At 47.8% G+C, this 20,136-nt stretch overlaps 2 protein-coding genes and 1 long non-coding RNA gene across 8 annotated transcripts in view; 2 read left to right on the plus strand and 1 right to left on the minus strand.

Annotated features, from left to right (window-relative positions):
• Nucleotides 1–6,390, plus strand: part of LOC132026213 (uncharacterized) — a 21,073-nt gene extending 14,683 nt beyond the window's left edge. The window contains exons 2-3 of the long non-coding RNA XR_009406831.1: nt 4,388–4,505; nt 6,190–6,390. This is a non-coding gene — a long non-coding RNA (uncharacterized LOC132026213). The remainder of the gene's footprint in view (nt 1–4,387; nt 4,506–6,189) is intronic.
• RXRG (retinoid X receptor gamma) overlaps nt 1–20,136 on the plus strand; it is a 213,567-nt gene that overhangs the window by 61,613 nt on the left and 131,818 nt on the right. The gene's annotated exons all lie outside the window — the stretch shown is intronic.
• On the minus strand, nt 723–19,947 carry LRRC52 (leucine rich repeat containing 52). Its single transcript, XM_059414120.1, has 2 exons — nt 19,326–19,947; nt 723–1,101 (listed from the first exon to the last, which is right to left on the minus strand). Exons 1-2 carry the CDS (start codon nt 19,945–19,947, stop codon nt 776–778), a joined length of 948 nt encoding a protein of 315 aa, XP_059270103.1. The 3' UTR covers nt 723–775.

Genomic DNA, 20,136 nt, shown 5'->3' on the forward strand with positions numbered 1-20,136 from the left:
TGTGAGGGTCAACCGGTAAGAAAATGCGTACAAAGCTGAGTACGATGCTGGGTGCTTGGTAAGGCCTCGGGAGTGGTGGCTGCCACTGCGTGCCTCTGTTTCATCCAAGGCATACATGATGAACCCTTGGCCATGTCACTAGACATTTCCAGGGGAGGCAGCTTCATGGAAAGGAAAGAACATGGACTTTGGAGGGCTGTGCTATGGACCAGCCCCTCATTTAACCTTTCCAGGCCCCAATTTTCCACTGTAAGCTAATGTCAGTATTATAGGATCTAGTGACACTCTTGAGATGGGATATGAGGTTGGCCCGTGGCCATGTTTGGGCATGGTCTCTTGATGTCACTTCTTGCCATTGAGTCTTGTAGTTTTCTCCGTTTTGTTCAGATTAATCATAACTCATCCCAAACTGTTTGCTCTGAGGACAGGTCCTCTCAGTTGTACGTTTCTCTCTCCCTCCCACCAGCACAATGACAGGCATAGTAGATCCTCATTAAATAGAAGTTGATCTGCTTTGGGGGTGGACTTTTTTAGCATCTAGCTGTGTGCACCAGCTTTCTAGACTTTTCTAGATTTTGATCTACACCATCCCACTGAGCTCAGGGAAGTGCCCGGCATGCCTGCAGGAAAGGACCAGCGGTGAAGTGGCCACCAAACATTTTATTTGTTTTACTAAATAGGCGTTTAGACCCTGGTGGTGGCGAGGGAGTGGGAGGGCGAGTGAGAAGGCGGGGAGCCCCGGGGAAAGACATAATCAGATGGCAGTCGCTGGCAACTAAATCAGTGGCGGGAACCCGTCCTGGCCCGAGTCCACCCTGCTTTGGAAGATGTGCCCGCCGCCGTCCATGCGCTGCCCGTGCTCCTCCTCGCCCTCGTCCTCGCTCGCCTTGCGCCGGGCGTTCTGGTAGAGCACGGCGCACATGCCCGTGAGCCAGGCGGCCACGGTGCCCGCGGAGAAGATGCAGAAGCCGATTAGCAGCAGGAAGATGTAGTCCTGGTGGTCCAGGTGCGTGATGCACATGTAGCGGAGCGGGTTCCCCACCTGCATGACCGGCCACCCCGCCAGCTCTGCGGGCTCCACGCACGTGGCGTTCTGACCATCTGCGAGGAAAAACACAGTGGGCAGAGTGCGGAAAGAGCAGAACCTCCAGGGTCCGGGTCCAGAGGGGACCCGGAGAGGCCATGCGGACCCCTGCTACTGAGAGTGTGGTCTGTGGGCCAGCGGCGCGGGTGGCAGCTGGACGGACTTAGATAAGCGGGCTCTCGGGCATCCCCCCAACCCTCCCGAATCAGGATCTGCATGTCAACAAGGTGATGGGTGGGCACAGTCGGTTTGAGACGCATTGTGCCCCCACGGCTCCTTGCCTCTCCCCCTCGCCTTCCTTCTGATTTCTCTGCATTCAGCTTGCCTCCGGAAAAAGGGCTTGGCTTGGTCTTCCTTTTTTTTTAAGATTTATTTATTTATCCGAGAGGGAGGGTGGGGAGGGTCTGAGCGTGAGGGAAAGAGAGAGACTCTCCAGCAGCTTCCCTACTGAGCACAGAGCCTAGTACAAGGCTTGATCTCTCGGCCCAGGAGAGCATGATGTGAGCCGAGATCAAGAGTCAGAGGCTTACCGGACCGGGCCACTCAGGCGCCCCTGCACTTGGCTCCTTAAGGATCCTCAAGGAATGAGACACCACAACGGGGGCTGGGAAGGTGGAAACAAGCCAGATCTCCACGGAGTGTTGCCCTTCCACAGGCCCCCCCCCCCCCCCCGATATCTACCATCTCCCTCTCCGCTCCCTCTTCTTGGCTCCCACCTCTCCCCTCCACCTTGTCCCTTTCCCTCACCCTGGCCTCTGTCCAGCCAGAGACCATGAAGGCGTCGCACCCGGCTCAGCACTCGGGAGGGACAGGATTCCCTGGAAATGCCTCCCGTGTGTTCTCCGCTCACGGAATCAGGGTGTGCGGAGCTCGGGGAAAGGCTAACCAGGGCAGGAGGCAGTTCTGCTTCTCAGCGGGGAGGTTGGCATCACTGGCTCATCACAGGATCTACATGAGTCTTCAGTCCTTTTTAGCGGCTGACTCAGCTGCCTGGCTGCTTCTCCGAGCCCCTCCCTGTGTCAAGTGCCCGGACTTGAGTGTGCACCAGAAAGCAGAGTGGGCCCTGGAGCCAGACAGACCGGGGTTGAACTCCAGACTGACACTTCCTAATTCCGTAAACTTTCACAGGGTATCCATTTCCCTCTCTGAATCCCCTTTCCTCACCGTTACATGCGCAAAGAATGCTACCTGCTCCCAGGGTAACTGACAGGATTTAATCGCCGCGGGCTCGCACGCAGAACTCGGAGTCTGCCCTCAGCCCTGCGTGTTCCTAGCTCCATGTGTTCCGCCACGCTGAAGCAGAGGTGCGTGTGTGTGTGTGGTACCCGGGAATGTATCCAGCAGGCATTCCATAAATGAGCTCTGATGCCGGGTGGAGACCAGGACTGGAGATAATCATGCTCAAAATTATAATGGCACCTAATATTTTCCAGACTCTGACTACATACTAAGTGGTATACAAACGTCTCGTTTGGTTCTGACAACTTTGATGCACAGAATAATATTCTTGTTTTACACATAAGAAAACTGAGACTCACAGAGGCTTCTAGATAACCTGAAGGATCTAGGCAGGGGACCAGACACGGAAAACGCAGACCGAGCTATCTAAGCTCATTTGCAGAAGTGGGAGACACAGACAAGCTAGTGTGGAGAGGCATGTTCCTTAAAATTTAGGGTAGAAGCTCCAGGTTATGTGAACGCATTCCTATCCTTGGTGACCAATGAAGTTAGGGAAATTGGGTTTGCCCTGGACCTAGCAACAGGGGAATCAGAGAAGGGAACACAGAAGTGAGCTGGGTGGGGAGGAGGCCCTTGGCGCTGGGAAGCAGTCGAATTCCCCTGCAAGCCGGACAGCATTCCCTGCGCCTTGCCCCTGTGCCAGGGCAACCGCCGTGAATTGTTTACTTTCAGGAAGATGGCCCAAAGGCCACGACACCTTTGAGGACTGGCTCTTGGTGGAGGCTGTAGAACCAGAACTGGAAGTCAGTGTGGGGCGGTCACCTCCAAGGTGTGCAAAGATTACAGGGAAGGAGAGGAAGAGGTCCTCTTGGAGGACCCTGCCCCGTGCGGAGAGCTGTGAGGAGTGGAAAATCGAGTGGGGCCATTACACTTGCTGTTTAGGGCAGGAACCCAGTCACACCTGGAGTCCTCTCTCCACTCAGCCTGGCTGGAGGGCGTCTGGGGCTTGGGTCACCTCCCCACACTGCCGGAGACCCAACATGGGGCTCTACAAAGACAGGTGTATTGGGGAAAGGAAAATGTGGGGTTCTGCGGGTCGGGGGTTTATCTCCTTCTATTTTAAGAAGATCCGGCTTTCAGACGAGGGCTTGAGCGGCAGACTAAACATGAAACACCGTGTCCCTTTTGGGAGCATTACCTTGAAAGGGGCAATTAGCTGTGATTTGAAGGCTTTGTTAGGTTCTTAAGCACAGAATGTGGGTGGCTGTGCTGGGAGGGAGGCCTGGGAGGTTCTACCGCCGCATTCTCTACCCCTCCCGCATTCTCTCCCCCTCCCCATTCCCCACTCATGCCAAGGTGGATGCCCTCCTACCTCCTGGCAGGCCTCCCTAACTCCACTTTCCCCTTTGCCCAGCTCCGGACCATTTCACACAGCGCGGCCAGAATTCCCTTCTGCAAGCACAGCTCTTCCCAGGCAAACTGGCTCAAAACCTTCCTTTGACTCCCCCGTAAGCCAGCGAGTAACAGCAGACCCCCTGGCCCGGCTCTCAGGCCCCCCCCCCTCCTCCCCCCCCCAGCCCCCCCGGCCCCGCTTCTACCTCGCCACTGCCCTCCCCACTTCTTAGCACTCCAGTGGCCCACCCTTTGCTCCAGTCAAATTAAACTATTAATTCCTTGATGGCGTTTTGCCCTTACCGGGAGCTAGCTTTGCGCCACTGCTCTCTGTGTATCAAATACTTCTTCCTCCAGTTTTTGCCTAATCAAGTCCTTTCTATCCTTCAAGGTCTGGTGTGAATGTATGCGCTCCCAGGGGCGTTTCCACAGCCCCCTCATCCTCGTAGCTCAGACCGCATAGGCTCCTTCCCACTCCTGGACCCTCCATAGCATTCTTACTGCGCCACTTTCCCCTTGCCTGGGGGCTACTGGCCAGAGAAGGAGTGTATCTTTTCTCCCCGACCAGACAGACAAAACTCTTGAAGACAGAATCCATGACTGATCATTCTTGTTCTTGTTAATAAGAGATATCATTTATAGAAAGAAATACTTAATTTGGGGGATTTTCTAGTACTATATATATTTTTTTAAAGTTTTTTTTTTTTTTTTTTTTTTTTTAATCACAAGCAGGAGCAGCAGCAGCAGCAGACAGAGGGCTCAGCAGGGAGCCCAGTGTGGGGCTCAATCCCAGGTCCCTGGGATCATGACCTGAGCAGAGGGCAGATGCTTAAACGACTCAGCTACCCAGGTGCCCCTCTAGTAATGTTTTTACTGTTGAATTCTACTTTAACTCTACTGTGGTCAGAGACATACTCTCTATGATTTCATGCCTTTGAAATTTATTAAGAATTTGCTTTCTGGCTGAGCATAAAGTCAGTTTTAATAAATTTTGCATGCGCTCCCAGATGATGTGTATTCTGTCTCTGCTGAGTGTCTTTCTATGGATGCCAATTAGGTTGTGATTTTATACAGGTCTTCTGTATCTTTGCTGACTTTGTTATTTATAGCTTTACTGACATTTTTTTTTCATCTATAAAAACTATTGTCTCTTGGTTACTATCAAGTCTATTAATTGTCTATTAGCTACTGCGAGAAGGAAATTCAACTCATCGAGTTTTAGATGTGCATTTACTACTTCTTTGTAGAGCTCTGTCACATTTACTTCACATATATTGAAGATATGTTACTAGATGTGTAGAAAGTTCTAACCATTTCCTCTTCTTGGTAGAGTTACCCTCTTCCCACTGAGCAACATCTCTGGTAATGCTTCTTGCTTTAAAATCTCCTGTCTTTGACACGAGTATGACTCCATCGAATTTCTTTTGGTTAGCGTTTGCCTTGTTTATCTTTTACCATCCTTTTATTTCTTTTTTTTTTAAGATTTTATTTATTTATTTGACAGACAGAGATCACAAGGAGGCAGAGAGGGAGGAAAGAGGCTCCCCTCTGAGTAGGGAGCCTGATGTGGGGCTCAATCCCAGGACCCTGAGATTATGACCTGAGCCAAAGGCAGAGGCTTTAACCCACCGAACCACCCAGACACCCCTCCATCCTTTTATTTCTAACCTTTCTATGTTCCTATATTTAAGACATAATTTTGTAAGCTGCGTGTAGCTGGGTTTTGTTTTCCATCCAGTCTAGCAAACTTTGTAATTATTTCATTAACATTTAATGTTAGACTGATATATTTGTTTTCCATTGGTCCCACTTAGTTTTATGTCTGTTTCTCTCTACTTTGTTGCTTTTCATTTTATTATTTCATTTCCTCTTCATTAGTTTGATAGTCACACATTGTTTTCCTATTCTGGTCTGATGTCATTAGAAATTATAGGCCCATCTACTGATCCTGGAGTGCCTGAGGTGTGGTGGGCATCATAGAAAGTGCTTTATAAAATTAAACTCTACTCTTGACCACCCCGCCGAGGAGTTTTAATTATTCCCATGCTATAGAATGAATAAATTGTTTATCAGTTATTCCCTCTCTGGCTTTCTTGATTTCCTTTCCTCTGACAATAGGCTGCAAAGTACAGTTGTACATGCTGTGTACTGCACAACTCCAGGGTCTTCATTCATATTAGAAACAGGTGACTAGCCCCCATGTCCTCCCTCTCTCAGCCCCATTCCATGGGCCCAGGGCATTTGTCCCAGTTAAAGCTCCCAGGTACAATTACAGGTGTCATTAATGTTTAAATTCTTCCTACAAATAGTTCCTAAGGAAACAAAACCCCCCACCCCTCACGTTGTTTATTTCTACACATAGTATATTACTCCCAGACAGAAGACCTATTTGTCAGAATCAGGTGTCTGCAGGAGCAAACTTTCTGGGGCTTAGAATCACGTCTGCTAGTGCAGGAGGTCAGGAAGCCTCCCTTTCAGAAACCTGGTATGAACCCAGTGGTTCTAAGATAAACTTCTCCTTTCTTGGCCTTCAGGGATCACAGCTCTGGTTTGCTGCAGGCTGCCAAGGAGCCAAGTGCAGGTTGTGAGCCCCCCCGTGCTGGCGCATTTGCTCAGGAACCACCTGGACTGTCTGGTGGATTGAGCCTCCACGTGGTGACAGCGTACACTGAGGATGGAATTTGGAGGCTCCCTTCTCTCCTAAACTGTACCTACTAATGAGAGTGCAGCACTGGTTTCTATCAGCCTCTGTGTGCCTCTGCCCACTAGACTATAAACTCCATGAAGACCTGGATTTTTGTCTGTGTGGTTCACTGTTGTACCCTCAACACCTAGAACAGTGCTTCACCCATAGTAGAGCTCAAAGCATGGTTGTTGGATGAATGAAATGTTATTAATACCCATTGGGGTCAATGTCATTGACAAAATGCCCAGCTAGAGGATAGTGAGACTGGGGACATAGAAGATCATAGGTGGGTCGGCTAACCCCTTGCCACTGTGGACTCTACTACTAGACAAGTACTAATCCCTCTTCCTTTGTAAGAGTTTGGGGGAAGATTCAGTGAATCAACGAGTGTGAAGTCCCAGAGGAGTCAGAAAGAGATGGGCCCAAGATCCAAATGGAAGGGTAAGTCTTGAGCTGGGAAGGGGCGCTCTTCAGTCCTCTGAGACTGCAGAGAAGAAAGAGAGGTTAAACGCAGCTAGGGACAGGGGAGGATGCAGGTGCTGTGGGCGTGGCATCAAAAGGTACTTATCACTACTCCCCACTTGGTGTTAGAGAACTGTATGAGAACAGAGGCCCTCTTTGTTCACTTTTGTATCCCGAGTGCCTGGCACATAGTAGATGCTCAATAAATGTCTGTTGAATGCATATGGGAGAGAATGGGTGGCCTGTTGGTCTGACCTCATACAACAGTTCTTAAATGCTTGTGTCTTTGGCCTTGCTGTTTAGGACCAGTTCCTGACTAGAATTTGAAGGGACCACTGTTATCTCTTGCTACACTCTAGGTAACCCAGAGGAAATGACTCTCTAGTGGGGAACCTAGATTGGACCACATAGCAGCCCAACAATGCCAAAGCCAACCAGCCAGTAGGGCCCTGTCCTCAGACCCTCATGCGTGGTCTTCTACCTTTCCTACCGAGAGCGCCTTTTTTCTCATCACCTATCTGTCTCCCCTTGATGGCATAAGCCCAGGTTCCATGAGCCAAATCCAACCTGCCTCCTATTTTTGTAAATAAATTTTTTTTGGAAGACACCATACCCATTTATTTACATACTTTCTATGACTGCTTTCAGGTCACAGATGCCAAATGATAGAGTTGCATCAGGGGTCCACAAAGCCTAAAATATTTGCTGTCTGGGTTTTATAGAAAGCAATGCTGACTCCTGGTCTAAACCATCCCTGGCATCTTGAAAGCATAAAGATTTGGATGATTTGGGCTTAGGCACTACAGTTCTCTAATACAATTTTTTCCCCCTTGGATAAAGAGTCCATATTTTGGTAAATTACAAGTGACTTGTAGATGGTTGGAACATTACAGGAAAGACCTTCAAACCAACAAGTTCAACCTAATTCTTCTTGTACTATAGAGGTGCGTAGGCTTCAGGACTGGTCTTTTGTATAAGGGGTTGTATATGGGCATGATCTACAGGTACAGAGACCTCTTTGCCTCCTAATAATCCCTTCTCATGACTTGTCAGTACCCAGAATAATGCCAACAGGAGATAGAACCGTTCCTTCTGCCAACAAAATAAGGCTTAAAGTGTAGTCTTCTGACAAAGGAGCTAACAGCTTAAGCCCTACCCGGGAGACAATTCTTGCTACCACCTTTCTTGAGTGAGGTTTTGATGGGGGTGGGGAGCCAGCCCACCGGCCAGGCTGGGGGATGCTACTGGTTGGTTCTCTGAAGCTAAAGGCAAATTCTCGTTTCTTTTCAGTTTGGTCTATAGCTGAGCCTGCTTAATATAACTGCTCATCTGCTCAGAAAAACCCAGGTAGTGGACAGTTGTCCTCATGGATAAGAGGCAATTGGGAAAAGCTCAGTAGCAGAAGCACCGATCAACCAGTCATCCATGCAGAAAGCTCTCCTGGCTTCCCCTCTCACATCACGAGCCATATCTCAAAGCCATTCCTGTTAGTCTTACTTTCCAAACAGATCCTCTTTCTTTTGTCTTATTGTCATCTGGACCCTTACCTCCCTCCCTCCCTCGTCTGAACTGTGACAACCCTTCTTACCCACATAGGGAACCCTCTGCAGGTCATGCTGCCTCCCTGCTCAAAACTCTTTCATGATTTCCCATCACACTTAGAACAAAATCAGAAGCCTCTCCTTAGCCTAGAGGTCCAACCTGATATGGCCTCTCACTAATTTTCTGTCTCCCTCCTTCATCTGTCTCCACCACGCTCCCCTTCTAATACATCTACTACCCTCGTCCCACCCCAGGGCCTTTGCATTTGCTCTTCCTTCTGTCTAGAAAGTCCCCCTTCTCCGCGTCTTATTTCCATAGCTTGTCCCCTCACTCTATTCAGTTCTCTGCTCAAAGGTCACCTCCTTAGTCCCACCCAACAGAAAAGATCTGCCAGTCTTCCATCCCAGGCACGCTCTCTCCCTTCCCTTCCCGTAGTTTCCCCATAGCCCTTATCATCACTTGACATCATGTCATATACTTATTTGCTAATTTCTTCCTCTGTGCTAGAGCGGAAGTTCGGTCACAGCATGTCTGTTTCTGTTCTTAGCTGTGTGTCCAGTGCCTGGCCCAGGCCTTGGCATTACATCCTGTTTTGTTTTTTTTTTTTTTTAACCTAATGCTGGCATTTTGAAGGTTTTAAAACACAATTCCCCACCCTTCAAGCTCCAGGCATCCCGATCCCACCCACGCTGGACTGCCTGTCCAGTGCACCTCCGCAGCATCAGAACACCACTTACCCTGTGTCTGTCCCCCACACGGCTCTCCCCCTCCTCTGTACCTCATGTGGCATCCACAGCCACCGCCCAGAATTGTCCCAGCAATGGCAGCAGCTAACATTAGCTGAACACTGAGTATGTGCACTTCTAAAATCTTCATGTGGGTTATTTCATTTAATTAGTACAGTGACCCAAGAAATAGGTACTAACTTATCACCATTTTGCAGATGAGGAACGTGGTTCCTGTACAGACTGTGGCCCAGCTTGTAAGTGGCTGAGGCAAGATTAAAAACCAGGTACTTTGAATCCAGAGTCTATCTTAATCTTGCCTGTCCAACCAGGAGTATGATCATCTCGAGGCCAAAGGGATATTTTATTTTATTTATTTTTTTTTAAAGATTTTTTTTATTATTTATTTGTCAGAGACAGAGGGGGAGAGAGCATGCGAGCACAGGCAGACAGAGAGGCAGGCAGAGGGAGAAGCAGCCTCCCTGCCGAGCAAGGAGCCCGATGTGGGACTCGATCCCAGGACCCTGGGATCATGACCTGAGCCGAAGGCAGCTGCTTAACCAACTGAGCTACCCAGGGGTCCCCAAAGGAATATTTTAGGATCACCTAGAAAACAGCATGGGTGGCCCTGGGTATTATAGAAGACCAATGAATCACTGACTTCTGTCTCTGAAACCAATAATACATTAATTAATTAAATTTAATTTTAATTTTTAAATTACATTAAATTTAAATTTAATAATTAAATTAAATTTAAAAATTAAATTTAAAAAGGAAAAAATAAATTTAAAGAAGGAAAAAGAAAAAAAGAGAATGAATTAACACCCAAAGAAGAGGAAGACAGAAAACAGCATGAGAAACTCTTTACTTTTCTAGATATAAAGTTGTTCTTTGTCTTTTATCTCACTGAAAGAAAAAGTGGGACTCCCCGGTGGGCTGCTTGATTCCATTTGGCCCACATCCTCGAACTCGGGCCCCTGTGTGCTTACCTTCGCTTCCTTCTCCACAAGGAGGCAAAGATGAGCCCCCCAGACAAAGGGACTTGACTTTACCAGTTTAAGGCTGACCTTCCATTTGGTTCTGGAGTCCAACCACTCCTGCCTCCACACGAGTCATTCCCCCTGTCCCGAGGCTTTGCCCTGCATTGACTCCTTCTCAGCAGCGAATAAACACATGCATGGACCTCTTTGCTCCAAGAAAAGAAACACCTCTTTATACAGTTCCCCGCTGTCTATCACCCTATCGCCTCAGTCCACAGCCGAACTTCCTGGAAGAGTTTGCATGTTTTTTTTTTCAAGTAAGCTCTACACAACCCTGAGATCAAGAGTCACATGTTCCACCAACTGAGCCAGCCAGGCACCCCAAGTTTACATTTTTTATGCACCCCTTTTCCTCCTTGCTGTTCATTCTGTAACCCACTGTCCACTCCCACTGTGGCATTGGAACTCAATTCAAGACATCAGGGACCCCTTGATCCTAGCTAAACGTGATGGACACTTTTCAATCCTTACTTGACCAGCTTCTACTCTTTGAAACTCTTCCTCTTCTGGCTTCTGTGAGGCCACCCTTCTCTGATTTCCTTTCTTTTCTCTGGCTGCTCCTGTCCAGGGCACCTCAGGGGTGGCTCTTCTTGGCCCTTCCATATGTCAGCATTCCCCAAACCTTTTGTCCTTGACCTATTACTCTCCACCCCCACCCCCGGCCCATTCTAAACTCTTTTGCTGGCCTATCTCATCACCAGTGATTTGATTGATTTCAGTGATCACCAGTGAGCTGATGGTTCTCAAATATATATTCTATTCTTCTGGATTTCAGGTCAGAACATCCATTTCACAGGGGCCCTCCCACTCAACATGCTCAAGATGGGTCATGGTTCTCCCTTAAGCTCCTTGCTGCCCCTCCTCCAAGAGCGTCCATCCTAGGGAACCCTCCAGAGCTATTCAAGCGAAATCTTTCCTGTTATTTTCCACATCTCATTTATTCATTGATGTCTCAATAAATATTTATTGAACTTTTTTCTGTGTCAGGCCTTGAGCTAGTTTCTGAAGATTTAGACATGTTCTTTGCTCTCATAGAACTTATTGTCTATCAGAGAAGATAAATGTTAAATATTCAAATCTATTAATTACTTAGAATTGTGCCAGAAGTCATGAAGGGAGTACTGGGAACTTGGGAGAATCTAGTTCAGTCCAGAGTCCTATCGCTTCTACCTTCTTCCTCTTCTTCTTCTTCCTTTTTTTTTTTTTTAAGATTTCTTTATTTGTCAGAGAGAGAAAGCAAGTGCACAAGCAGGGGGAGCAGCAGGCAGAGGGAGAGGCAGGCTCCCAGCTGAGCAAGGAGCCCCGTATGGGACTCGATCCCAGGACCCTGGGATCATAACCTAAGCCAAAGACCAACACTCAATTGGCTGAGCCACCCAGGCATTCCTGCTTCTATCTTTTAAATGGTTCCTTCTCACCTGTCTAGACTTCCTCATCTGCTTCTTTAGACCACCTTCCTGCCTTACCTGGATGCCCACAGGAGCATCCTAGCTCTGCACCCAGGCTCGCCTACCTCCCAGAGCTTCTCATGCTGCACTGCATGTTCCCCAGAGAATCCTTCAAAGGCCCTTCACGGCTGGATCCCTGTTTCTCTTTCTAGCCACATCCACACCCTGCTGGATTATCTCCAGGCTGGAGAGCTCTTTGCTTCTAGAGATAAGGAGCCTGAGGTTGGCTGCTTTGGCCAGCCTTGCCCTGCTGCCTTCCAGAGGTGGTGCTGGGTGACCAGGGAGGCCATGCACAGAGGTTGGGCATTTCTGAGCTCGAAGGGACTTTGGATTACCTACTTTCAAGGATCTCAAGTGGGCTGAGGTCAAGAGCGTGTGAGAACTACTCAGGATCGTTCCTAAACTGCACGTGCTGGCCGCCCCCTCCCTTCTTGGCTCTTCTGGGTGGTTTAGGGATCACTGACCCTGGTACGCCCCTCCCGGCCCCCTATTGCCCTCATAAGGCTGCTCCTCTGGCTCTCAGCAGGGTGTTTGTGAGAAGGTAGAAGAGACAGGCTGGCCAAGCAGCTGACGGCCTTGGAAATGTCTGCTGCCCAGCTGTTTCCCATTCTGGGCATCCGGTCTCTGCCACAATTTCTCTGATGGAGAAGATGGGTTGGCATTAGTAGTGGAAGAGTGCGAGGACCTGAATTCATTCTGGAAATCTAAGTCTTGGCACAGTTGTAGATGACTTTGTACTTGGTGGGTTGAAATGGGGCCATTATCCTATTACAGCAGACTTGAATTCAGGATGAAGTAGCCTTGGAATGAAACTAAGATGTTCTCTGCTCAAAATGCCCTCGAGATGACGTGGACCCGGAACAGCACATGACCCAACCCATCTGCTCCTGGCAGATGTCCCTGAGTGGCTTTGTCCCCTTGCCTCTGCAGCACTCCTGCCCAGACTCCTCTCCGATTTGCAGGCCCCACCATCCGGTCACCCAGGACTGCTTCAGGATGGTAATTTAAGACCTGACGGAGAGGGACACTCTGCCCCCAAACCACCCCTACTTCTCCCCCGGCAGTCTGTCACTTTCCAAACTCTCACTGTTTCCTGTTGCTTTCTGTCACATTGCAAACGCCCCTTGAGGGAGACATGTCAAAACATTATTAGCCACTCAGCATCCCAGTGCAATTTATTCACCAGTGGGAGCAGCTGCTGTAGATCTAGAACAGAAGCCATTGTCATAGGGTCTCTCAAAATATGGCCTAAGGATTTTCACTGTCCCAAACCAGAATCTCTGGATATAGGGCCTGGGGTTTCTATGCTCACTGAAATTTGAGAACCACTGGTAGAGCAGGCCGGGCCTGGGAGGACAGTCTTGGGCATTGAGTCCCCTGGGGATCGATGTATTTTTCTAGTCAAGTAGACGATGCTTAAGATGGGAGGTAGAACAGTGCAGGAAGTTGAGGCTGCCTAGTTCCCAATTATGTGCATGTCCTAATTATGTGCCTGTGGCCTGCTTCTCCAGGAATGCCTCCATGTCAGCACTGATCCCTTTCCGTTGCCTATATGGGACCCTATCTGCAGATCACTGCTCTCCTCCTACAGTTAAGTGCACCCTATCTTTCCATTTAGTTCCATACACTACCAGCTATAAGGGGCTTTAGAGAGTATCTAATCCTACTCTCTTTTTATTTCAAAGACAAGTGAGTCTCGGAGGGAAAGCGCCTTGCCCCATCTCACCCAGTGGCATTGTTGGGACCAGGACAGGACCTCTTGGCTTTCAGTTGTGTTTTCTCTCTCTTGTATCCCAAGAATATTCTTGTATCACTTGTATCTTGTCTTACTAAAGATGTCAATTATGACTTCTTTTCTCTGTGTTGAAAGCACTCCAGCATTATAATACAATGTTGGGTATATAAGGAACATACAACAAATATTGCAGAGTAGAAAGGACTGGGGTCTGTTGAGAGTAAGGAGAGGTCATGGCATGGGGGAGGAAAACATGGAATCAGAAGATTTCCATGTTGGGCATAGCTCAATAGCCACTTACCTGTGAGGAGGCGAGATTCTAAATTTCCAGCTCAAGCATCTTATATTAAAAAGCTGCCCTGACCAATATGGTGGCCAGTGGTCATTCATGGGGCTACTTACATGATTTGAAACCACATAAAATTAAACTTGGTTCCTCAGTAGTCTAATTTCAAGAGCTCCATAGCCGTATGTGGCTAGGGGCCACCATATTGGACAGCACAGATACCACCCATTTCTCAGCAGAGACTTTCATTGGACAGAGCTAGACTAGACTTTGGGAGAAGACAAGATGGAGGCCAGGATCCTTATGTCCAGGAGTTTAGGAGTTGCGTGATCTTTTGAGAGCAGCTTCAGAAGCATTCAACCCTGTCCTACAAGGCAGCTCTATCCTGGGAAGAGCTTAATTGCTGCTCTCACCTTCAAAGAGCATTAGTGCCTGGGAAATTACAGTTCCAGCCAGGAATCAGTCCTCCTATCTGCTGACCAAGGCCAAAAAGAAAATGGAATCTGTGGGTCTGTTTTTAACTCTGCATTGATCAGAGCATCTGGGTGACCAGCACTTTATAACTGACCTCCATTTCTGCTGTGATTTTCACATTTACAAAGTGAGTAGGTAAGCTCTTTGAAGACAGAATTGGTTTTCAGTGCATCTGGTGAGTATATCATTGGAGGGTATCTTTGGATGAAGACTTTTGATAATAGCACCAAATCTCTTTTCAATGTGGGAAAATTGTTATATTCCTATTCAGTGTAGCTTTATGATGAAAGAAGGTAAATAAACATTTAGCCTTCTCTACAGCCCCGTTAGGGGGGTTGGCTGGGCCAACATGGTACCTGGGGGAAGGACACATTACTGCCCTCACATCTTTTGTTTTAAGATCTCCCCATGTCTTTCCTGCACCTTGGCTTCCTTCAAGTTTCCTTACTGCTGCAGAATTAATCTTAGCTAATTGTATTTCTCAAGAATTCACATCTGCCTCTGATATGAGAGCTGATAAAGGCTTGAGGGCACTGGTATTATTCAGCCCAGGAGTTCATATATTTTTGTAAGGTCCTTTCAAGATTTGGGCACTTTGGGAGGATTCAAAGGGTAAACTCTCTAATGGCTAATTTTAGCTCAGTGGTGGGCAGTGAATGGGGGCAAAGTCCTCTTCAGACAACAAAATCACACCATGCAGGTGACTTCTTGCTTTCAAGGGCACGTCTGCCCCGCAGTTGGACCTCCTTTCCCTCATCCCTTGAAAGCTGTCTGCATGTCCACACCTGTTCCTGCAAGTGGGGGGCTTGTCTTTAGCTAGAACTCCAGTTCCAGACTCAGGAAGAACCACTTTGCTACTACTGGCACAGCCCTGAGTCTTCTGGTCCAGGCTGAGACCAAGCCTTGATTCAGGTTTCTAGTTTTGTTCCTCAGTCTGAACTCCTGCATTCATAACTTGTCTAATGTCCACCTCCCTCTAAGATTCCCTCTGTCCCATTTTCCCAGGAATTAGAGCCCTGGGACCTGTTGCTCACCTTTCAACGTCCTATCTATATGCCCCTCCCATGCATCCCTATAGTCATGTTTTGTGCACAGGGTGCACTGTCCTCTCATTCCATGTGTGCCAAGGCTTCCTGAGGTCTACTGCTTATCCCGGGGTCACCTGACTGATGTCTGCTACTCTTCTAAGTACCCCATATCTTTCCCACATCTGCCAATTATTCACTTATCCATGCTTTTTGGTGTGCAAGACTCAATGCTAATGGCAGTTTGTAAGCGTTCTCATCTCAGCAGCCTAGATAGGTTCATTCTATTATTATACCTGTCTGAAAGATGAGGAAATTGAAGTTCAGAGAGGTTAAGTAACTTCTCTGATAGCCTATAAATAGCAAGTGGCAGGGCTAGGGTTATAATTCAGGTCTGCTTCACTCCAACCCAAGCTCTTTAACATGGGTTCCCCTGTCTGCAGCTGCCCTTCCCCAGCTGCCACTGTGGCTATCCCAAGTGCCTGGTTCACCCAGTAGGTACCTGGTGGCCTCTTTTGTCCTGCTCTGTCCATTAGGATAGTTCTGCTTTCCCTGACTGGACATGGGACATACATAGTGCAGATGACCACAGTCATGTGAGTCTCCACACACAGCTCAAGGTTCTCTCCATGACCACTTGTTGGGCACATAATAGGACTCAGTAGATATTTGCATGGATGAAATTGATAGACATTTATACATAGATATTTACACAGAGGAACGGAGTGGTAGCATGGAAGTTCCTGACTTCAGTGGATTCTTCTTTCTAAATAGCCACGTTACTCAGCTCATTTCAAAGAGATTCTTCTTAGATCCCTCAATGTGGATACACGGGGAGAGAGATGTATCACCCCATTTTAGAACGTACCGAAGATTACCCTTTGATAGCCAAGGTGGTATAAGAGTTGGGCCTAACTGAGCTTGAGCGTTTGTCAATTGCAAAGATATTTCCACTTAACAGAGGCATGAATCATGTGAGAGTCACACGGAATAAATATCTTCCACTGTGCTGAGGGCTGGCTGAAGGGCAAGAAAAGCATCTATGAATTCTATGTTGTCTTTGTGTGCCTGTTCATGTGTGGGTGTGTAACTAGTGTATCTACACATTGATGTGTATATGTGTGTCATGTATGTGTAATGTGTGGGACATTGTGTCGGTGAGCAGGTGTATATAGGTATGCAGGTGTACTATGTGTGTATGGGCACATCTTTGTGCTTGTATGTATGTTGGTGTGTGTATGTGTGTTTACACATGTGTTTGTGACGGGGGGGTCTGTGTGAGAAGGAATAGCCAGACTGAGATGCAAAGATGAGCAAACACTGAGGTTAAGCTCCTTCTTTGGGAGTTCGGGTGGGTTGGGGTAAACGTGGGCTTATAAGGAGTGTGCAGGCATGTGATGAGTTTATGATGACTAGAGCTCATTAGCCAATAGACATGATCTTGGGTGAGTTCCATGTGTAGTCAGATAGGAAACAAAGCTGTAATTTAGATGCTGTGGCCATATGCTTATAACATGGCTTATATTTATAACTAAACTGACTTACATGATCATAGTTACCATGGAATTCAGAAATTTAAGATATAGTAGTCTCCTGAAGAATGACCTGAGAAGCACCTTCGGCTCAGGTCATGATCCCAGGGTCCTGGGATCGAGCCTTGCATCGGGCTCTCTGCTCAGTGGGGAGCCTGCTTCCCTTCCCCTCTCTCTCTCTGCCTGCCTCTCTGCCTACTTGTGATCTCTGTCTGTCAAATAAGTAAATAAATAAATAAAATCTTTTAAAAAAAGAAAAAAAGAAAGACCTGAATCAGGAGGTTCATTTTTTTTTTCCCCATTTACTAGCCACGAGATTTTTGGGCCAGTCTGCTTTCTCAACCCTTTCGTAATAGGGTTAACAATACCAATCCTAGCCTCTTCCACAGGCCTACGGTTCAGTATGATACTCAAAATAAAGAAGAAGAGACTTTATGTTGGAGAAAAACTCTAGCACTGGAAATCTCTCTACAAAGATAAATCGTTCTTGTCTGGCCTTGGGCTTAGTGTTTCCAGGAGATGACAATTGTTAGCCAGGGCAATGAGACCATGGTTCTGCATGAACTGGACTGGGAGGGTTCCTCTAGGCCACCAAACAGTAGAGAGAGATGAGCAGATCAGTAGTTGTGGTGGGTGTATTTAGAGGGAGGGGGACTGGCCAGTGGATAAAAGCTCTGTCTGCCTCAAAAGAACAGACTCTTGGTTCATGAGGAGCTTATGAGCTTGACAAGATGGATACCTGCTTCGGATATTTTCGAAAATACACAGTGAAACAGGTCTGGTTTATAATCCTTCTCAATCCCAGAATGAAAATGAGTCAAGGAGTCCTAAGCAGCAAGCCTGAGCATCCTGAGAAGACACGACTCTGTAAGCAGAATTTTGACTGAGGGAGATTTGACAACAAGGAAAGCAGTAGGCTTTGGGACTGGGGAAGAAACGAAGCTAGGTCACCCTTTTCAGCCAGGATAGGAGGGCCTCCTGGCTGCTTGGTAGGCTCTGCTCGAGGGAAATACATACTTAAATGGTGGACAGGGGGCAAGAGAAGAGGAAGCTTCTTCCCAGGCTAGTTACATGAACATGGCCAGAAGAATCACATTTAATGCATGAGAGTGATTAATAGCGACCCTCTTTTAGAGAGCTTTCTAGAAGGCACCATAACACCAGTCACTGTGAAAAGCTGAAGCCGTTCTCTCTGGAGAGATAAGGCAACCTACCCAAGATAAATGCTCCTTCATTCTTTTAGGATTCATACTCTTAAGAAGATGGTCTGATGAAGTTCTTTCCTTTCGATTTACTCTAACTCAGATTGGGTACCTGTCAGCCGGGCCAGGTGCCTAGGGCATGAAATGTAAGGAGCCACCCACTCTTACTGTCTTCCTGAATTTTGCATCCCTAGAAACTGTTGCCTCACCATAGTCCAGGCCCTGCCCAGAAGACATGTTAAGACCCATCAATGGAAGGAAGGCCAGGAGAGCACATTTTCACTCGCTGCCACCATTCAGCTCGCTCTCCCCCAGATTCCCGTAAAGCCCATTATTTTGGCCAGGAATCTTTCTGGGTTATGGCCATCCGGGCAAGAACTTCATGGTGGAGGCTTTGGCAGGTGCTGGCGCATCAAAATATTTTTCAAGAACAAACACTCAGGGAAGGGAGCGGATGTGCGAAAATATTTTCAAAAACAGACACTCAGGAAAGGGAGAGAGGACATGGTTTTGACAGGGTCTGAATCTAAAGCCCAATTATGCGAGATTACATCTGTGGCTCCAGGCTTTCTATGAAGAGTCATTTCCCATTTCCTTGAAGTTCTGAGTGAGGGTGATATCGGTAAAGTGGGATAATTGGAGGATGAGGATGGGACAGAAAGGTCACCAAAAAGAAGAGGGGGTTGAGGCACTGGAGTGCCCAGGGGCCCACGGCAGAGGGGTGTGGGCAGTGCAGAGAGTGGCAGCAACTGGCTTGGAAATCTATCAGGTAACACTTGAGAACTGCCCATGAGTTTAGAATCTCCCTGTGGGACAGAGTGGGCACAACTGACCTGTTCTTCGTGGATGCCTGCCATTCCCTCTATCCTTGTTGGGTTAATATCTTGAAGACAAGGGAGCCATCAGAAGCCTTCTCTCCCTTCTCTCCACTCCCCCTCTCATTGTCTAGGGAACTCCTGTGCCCCTCCCCCTACCTCTGTTGAACTTTCTCTCTGTACAGTATACTGTTGGCTTTTGGATGGCCCATGTGTGACTGAATTTACTTTTGGATCTTGGAAAAATTCAGTCACTGAGTCAAACAGATTAAAATACAATGGAATGCAGTGTCCCTGAATTTGTTACTTTGCAGTAAAAGAACTTGATCATTTCCACACACACCATTTTATGTTGACACGACAACATCTTACAATGGGCCATATTATTGTCCCCACCTGATGGATCAGGAAACTGAGGCTCAAAGACATGGTCTGTCCCTAGGGGAGCCTGCTAGTCTGTGCTGAGTTTGGGACCAGAACTCAGCTCTTTGGATTCCTCCTCCAGAACTTTTTCTACAGACCCTATTGACTCTCCAGTCAACCCAAGGGTGAATCCTTCAGAGCAATAAGAATGCTTTCGATCAGCTTCCCCCAGAGTTTTCTCCCATCCTGACCATCTTTTGACTTTACCTTTTCTGGAACTAACTCCTCCTGCTCTATCACATCCTCCTCGTCCCCATACCCGATCAAACCCTCACCTGGATGGTTCAGATGGGACACTATTAAGTAGATGGTGAAGTCCAGGAGGGAGCAGTTGCATTTCCACGGGTTTCCACTCAGATACAGGGTCTGCAGTGTTACAAGGTTTTGGAAGGCATTGTGGTCCAAGGTCTGCAAGCCGGTGTTTCTGAGGTCCAGGTACCTTAGAGAGCTGGTGTTGGCAAAGGTGTACTTGTTCAGAGAGAACAGGTGAGGGTTGTTGGAGATGTTCAGCTGCACCAAGTTGCTGAGCACGGAGAAACTGTGTGGGGAGATGAAGGTTAGGTTGTTGGAGCTGAGATCAAGGTAGATGAGTTTGAAGACCCCAATGAAGGTATAATCCATCAACTCGCCAATCAGGTTATTCCGACAGTCCAAGTAAACAAGGTCACTGAGGAGTCCTAGACTCATCGCTGGCAAAAAGGTGATGCGGTTATCATTCAAGTACAGCTTCCGGGTGCTCAGGGGTATGTCGTGGGGGTACTCGTCTAATTGGATTCCTGCGCAGCTCACTTCCTGGGCTTGACACTCACAGTTATTTGGACACTTTGACCCCGAGACTAGTCCCATTCCAAAGGAAAAGAGTAACCACCCGGGCCCAGGGCCTGAGGCAAGGGACATAGTAAGAAGCCGCAACTACCCTCCTTCCGCCGTGCTGCGGGCGCCGTCCCTCTGTTCAGAAGGCTGCCGAGGGGCGGGGTTGGGGGGAGGGGCGCTGGAAAGAACGGTAACACTCTAGCTTTGTGCAAAGCAATTTTCCATTACAGGAGAACCGAACAGAAGTTGAAACGCGAGGCCCGATGCCCCGCC

Source organism: Mustela nigripes, chromosome 10, assembly GCF_022355385.1.
Source record: "Mustela nigripes isolate SB6536 chromosome 10, MUSNIG.SB6536, whole genome shotgun sequence".
Taxonomy (NCBI): domain Eukaryota; kingdom Metazoa; phylum Chordata; class Mammalia; order Carnivora; family Mustelidae; genus Mustela; species Mustela nigripes.

Excerpts from the sequence above, each read along its gene's own strand:
- LRRC52 (XM_059414120.1), bottom strand. The coding sequence starts at position 19,947 with ATGTCCCTTGCCTCAGGCCCTGGGCCCGGGTGGTTACTCTTTTCCTTT. Across the intron at positions 1,102-19,325 it reads GTCCCATCTGAACCATCCAG|ATGGTCAGAACGCCACGTGC; the intron begins GTGAGGGTTTGA and ends TTTTCCTCGCAG.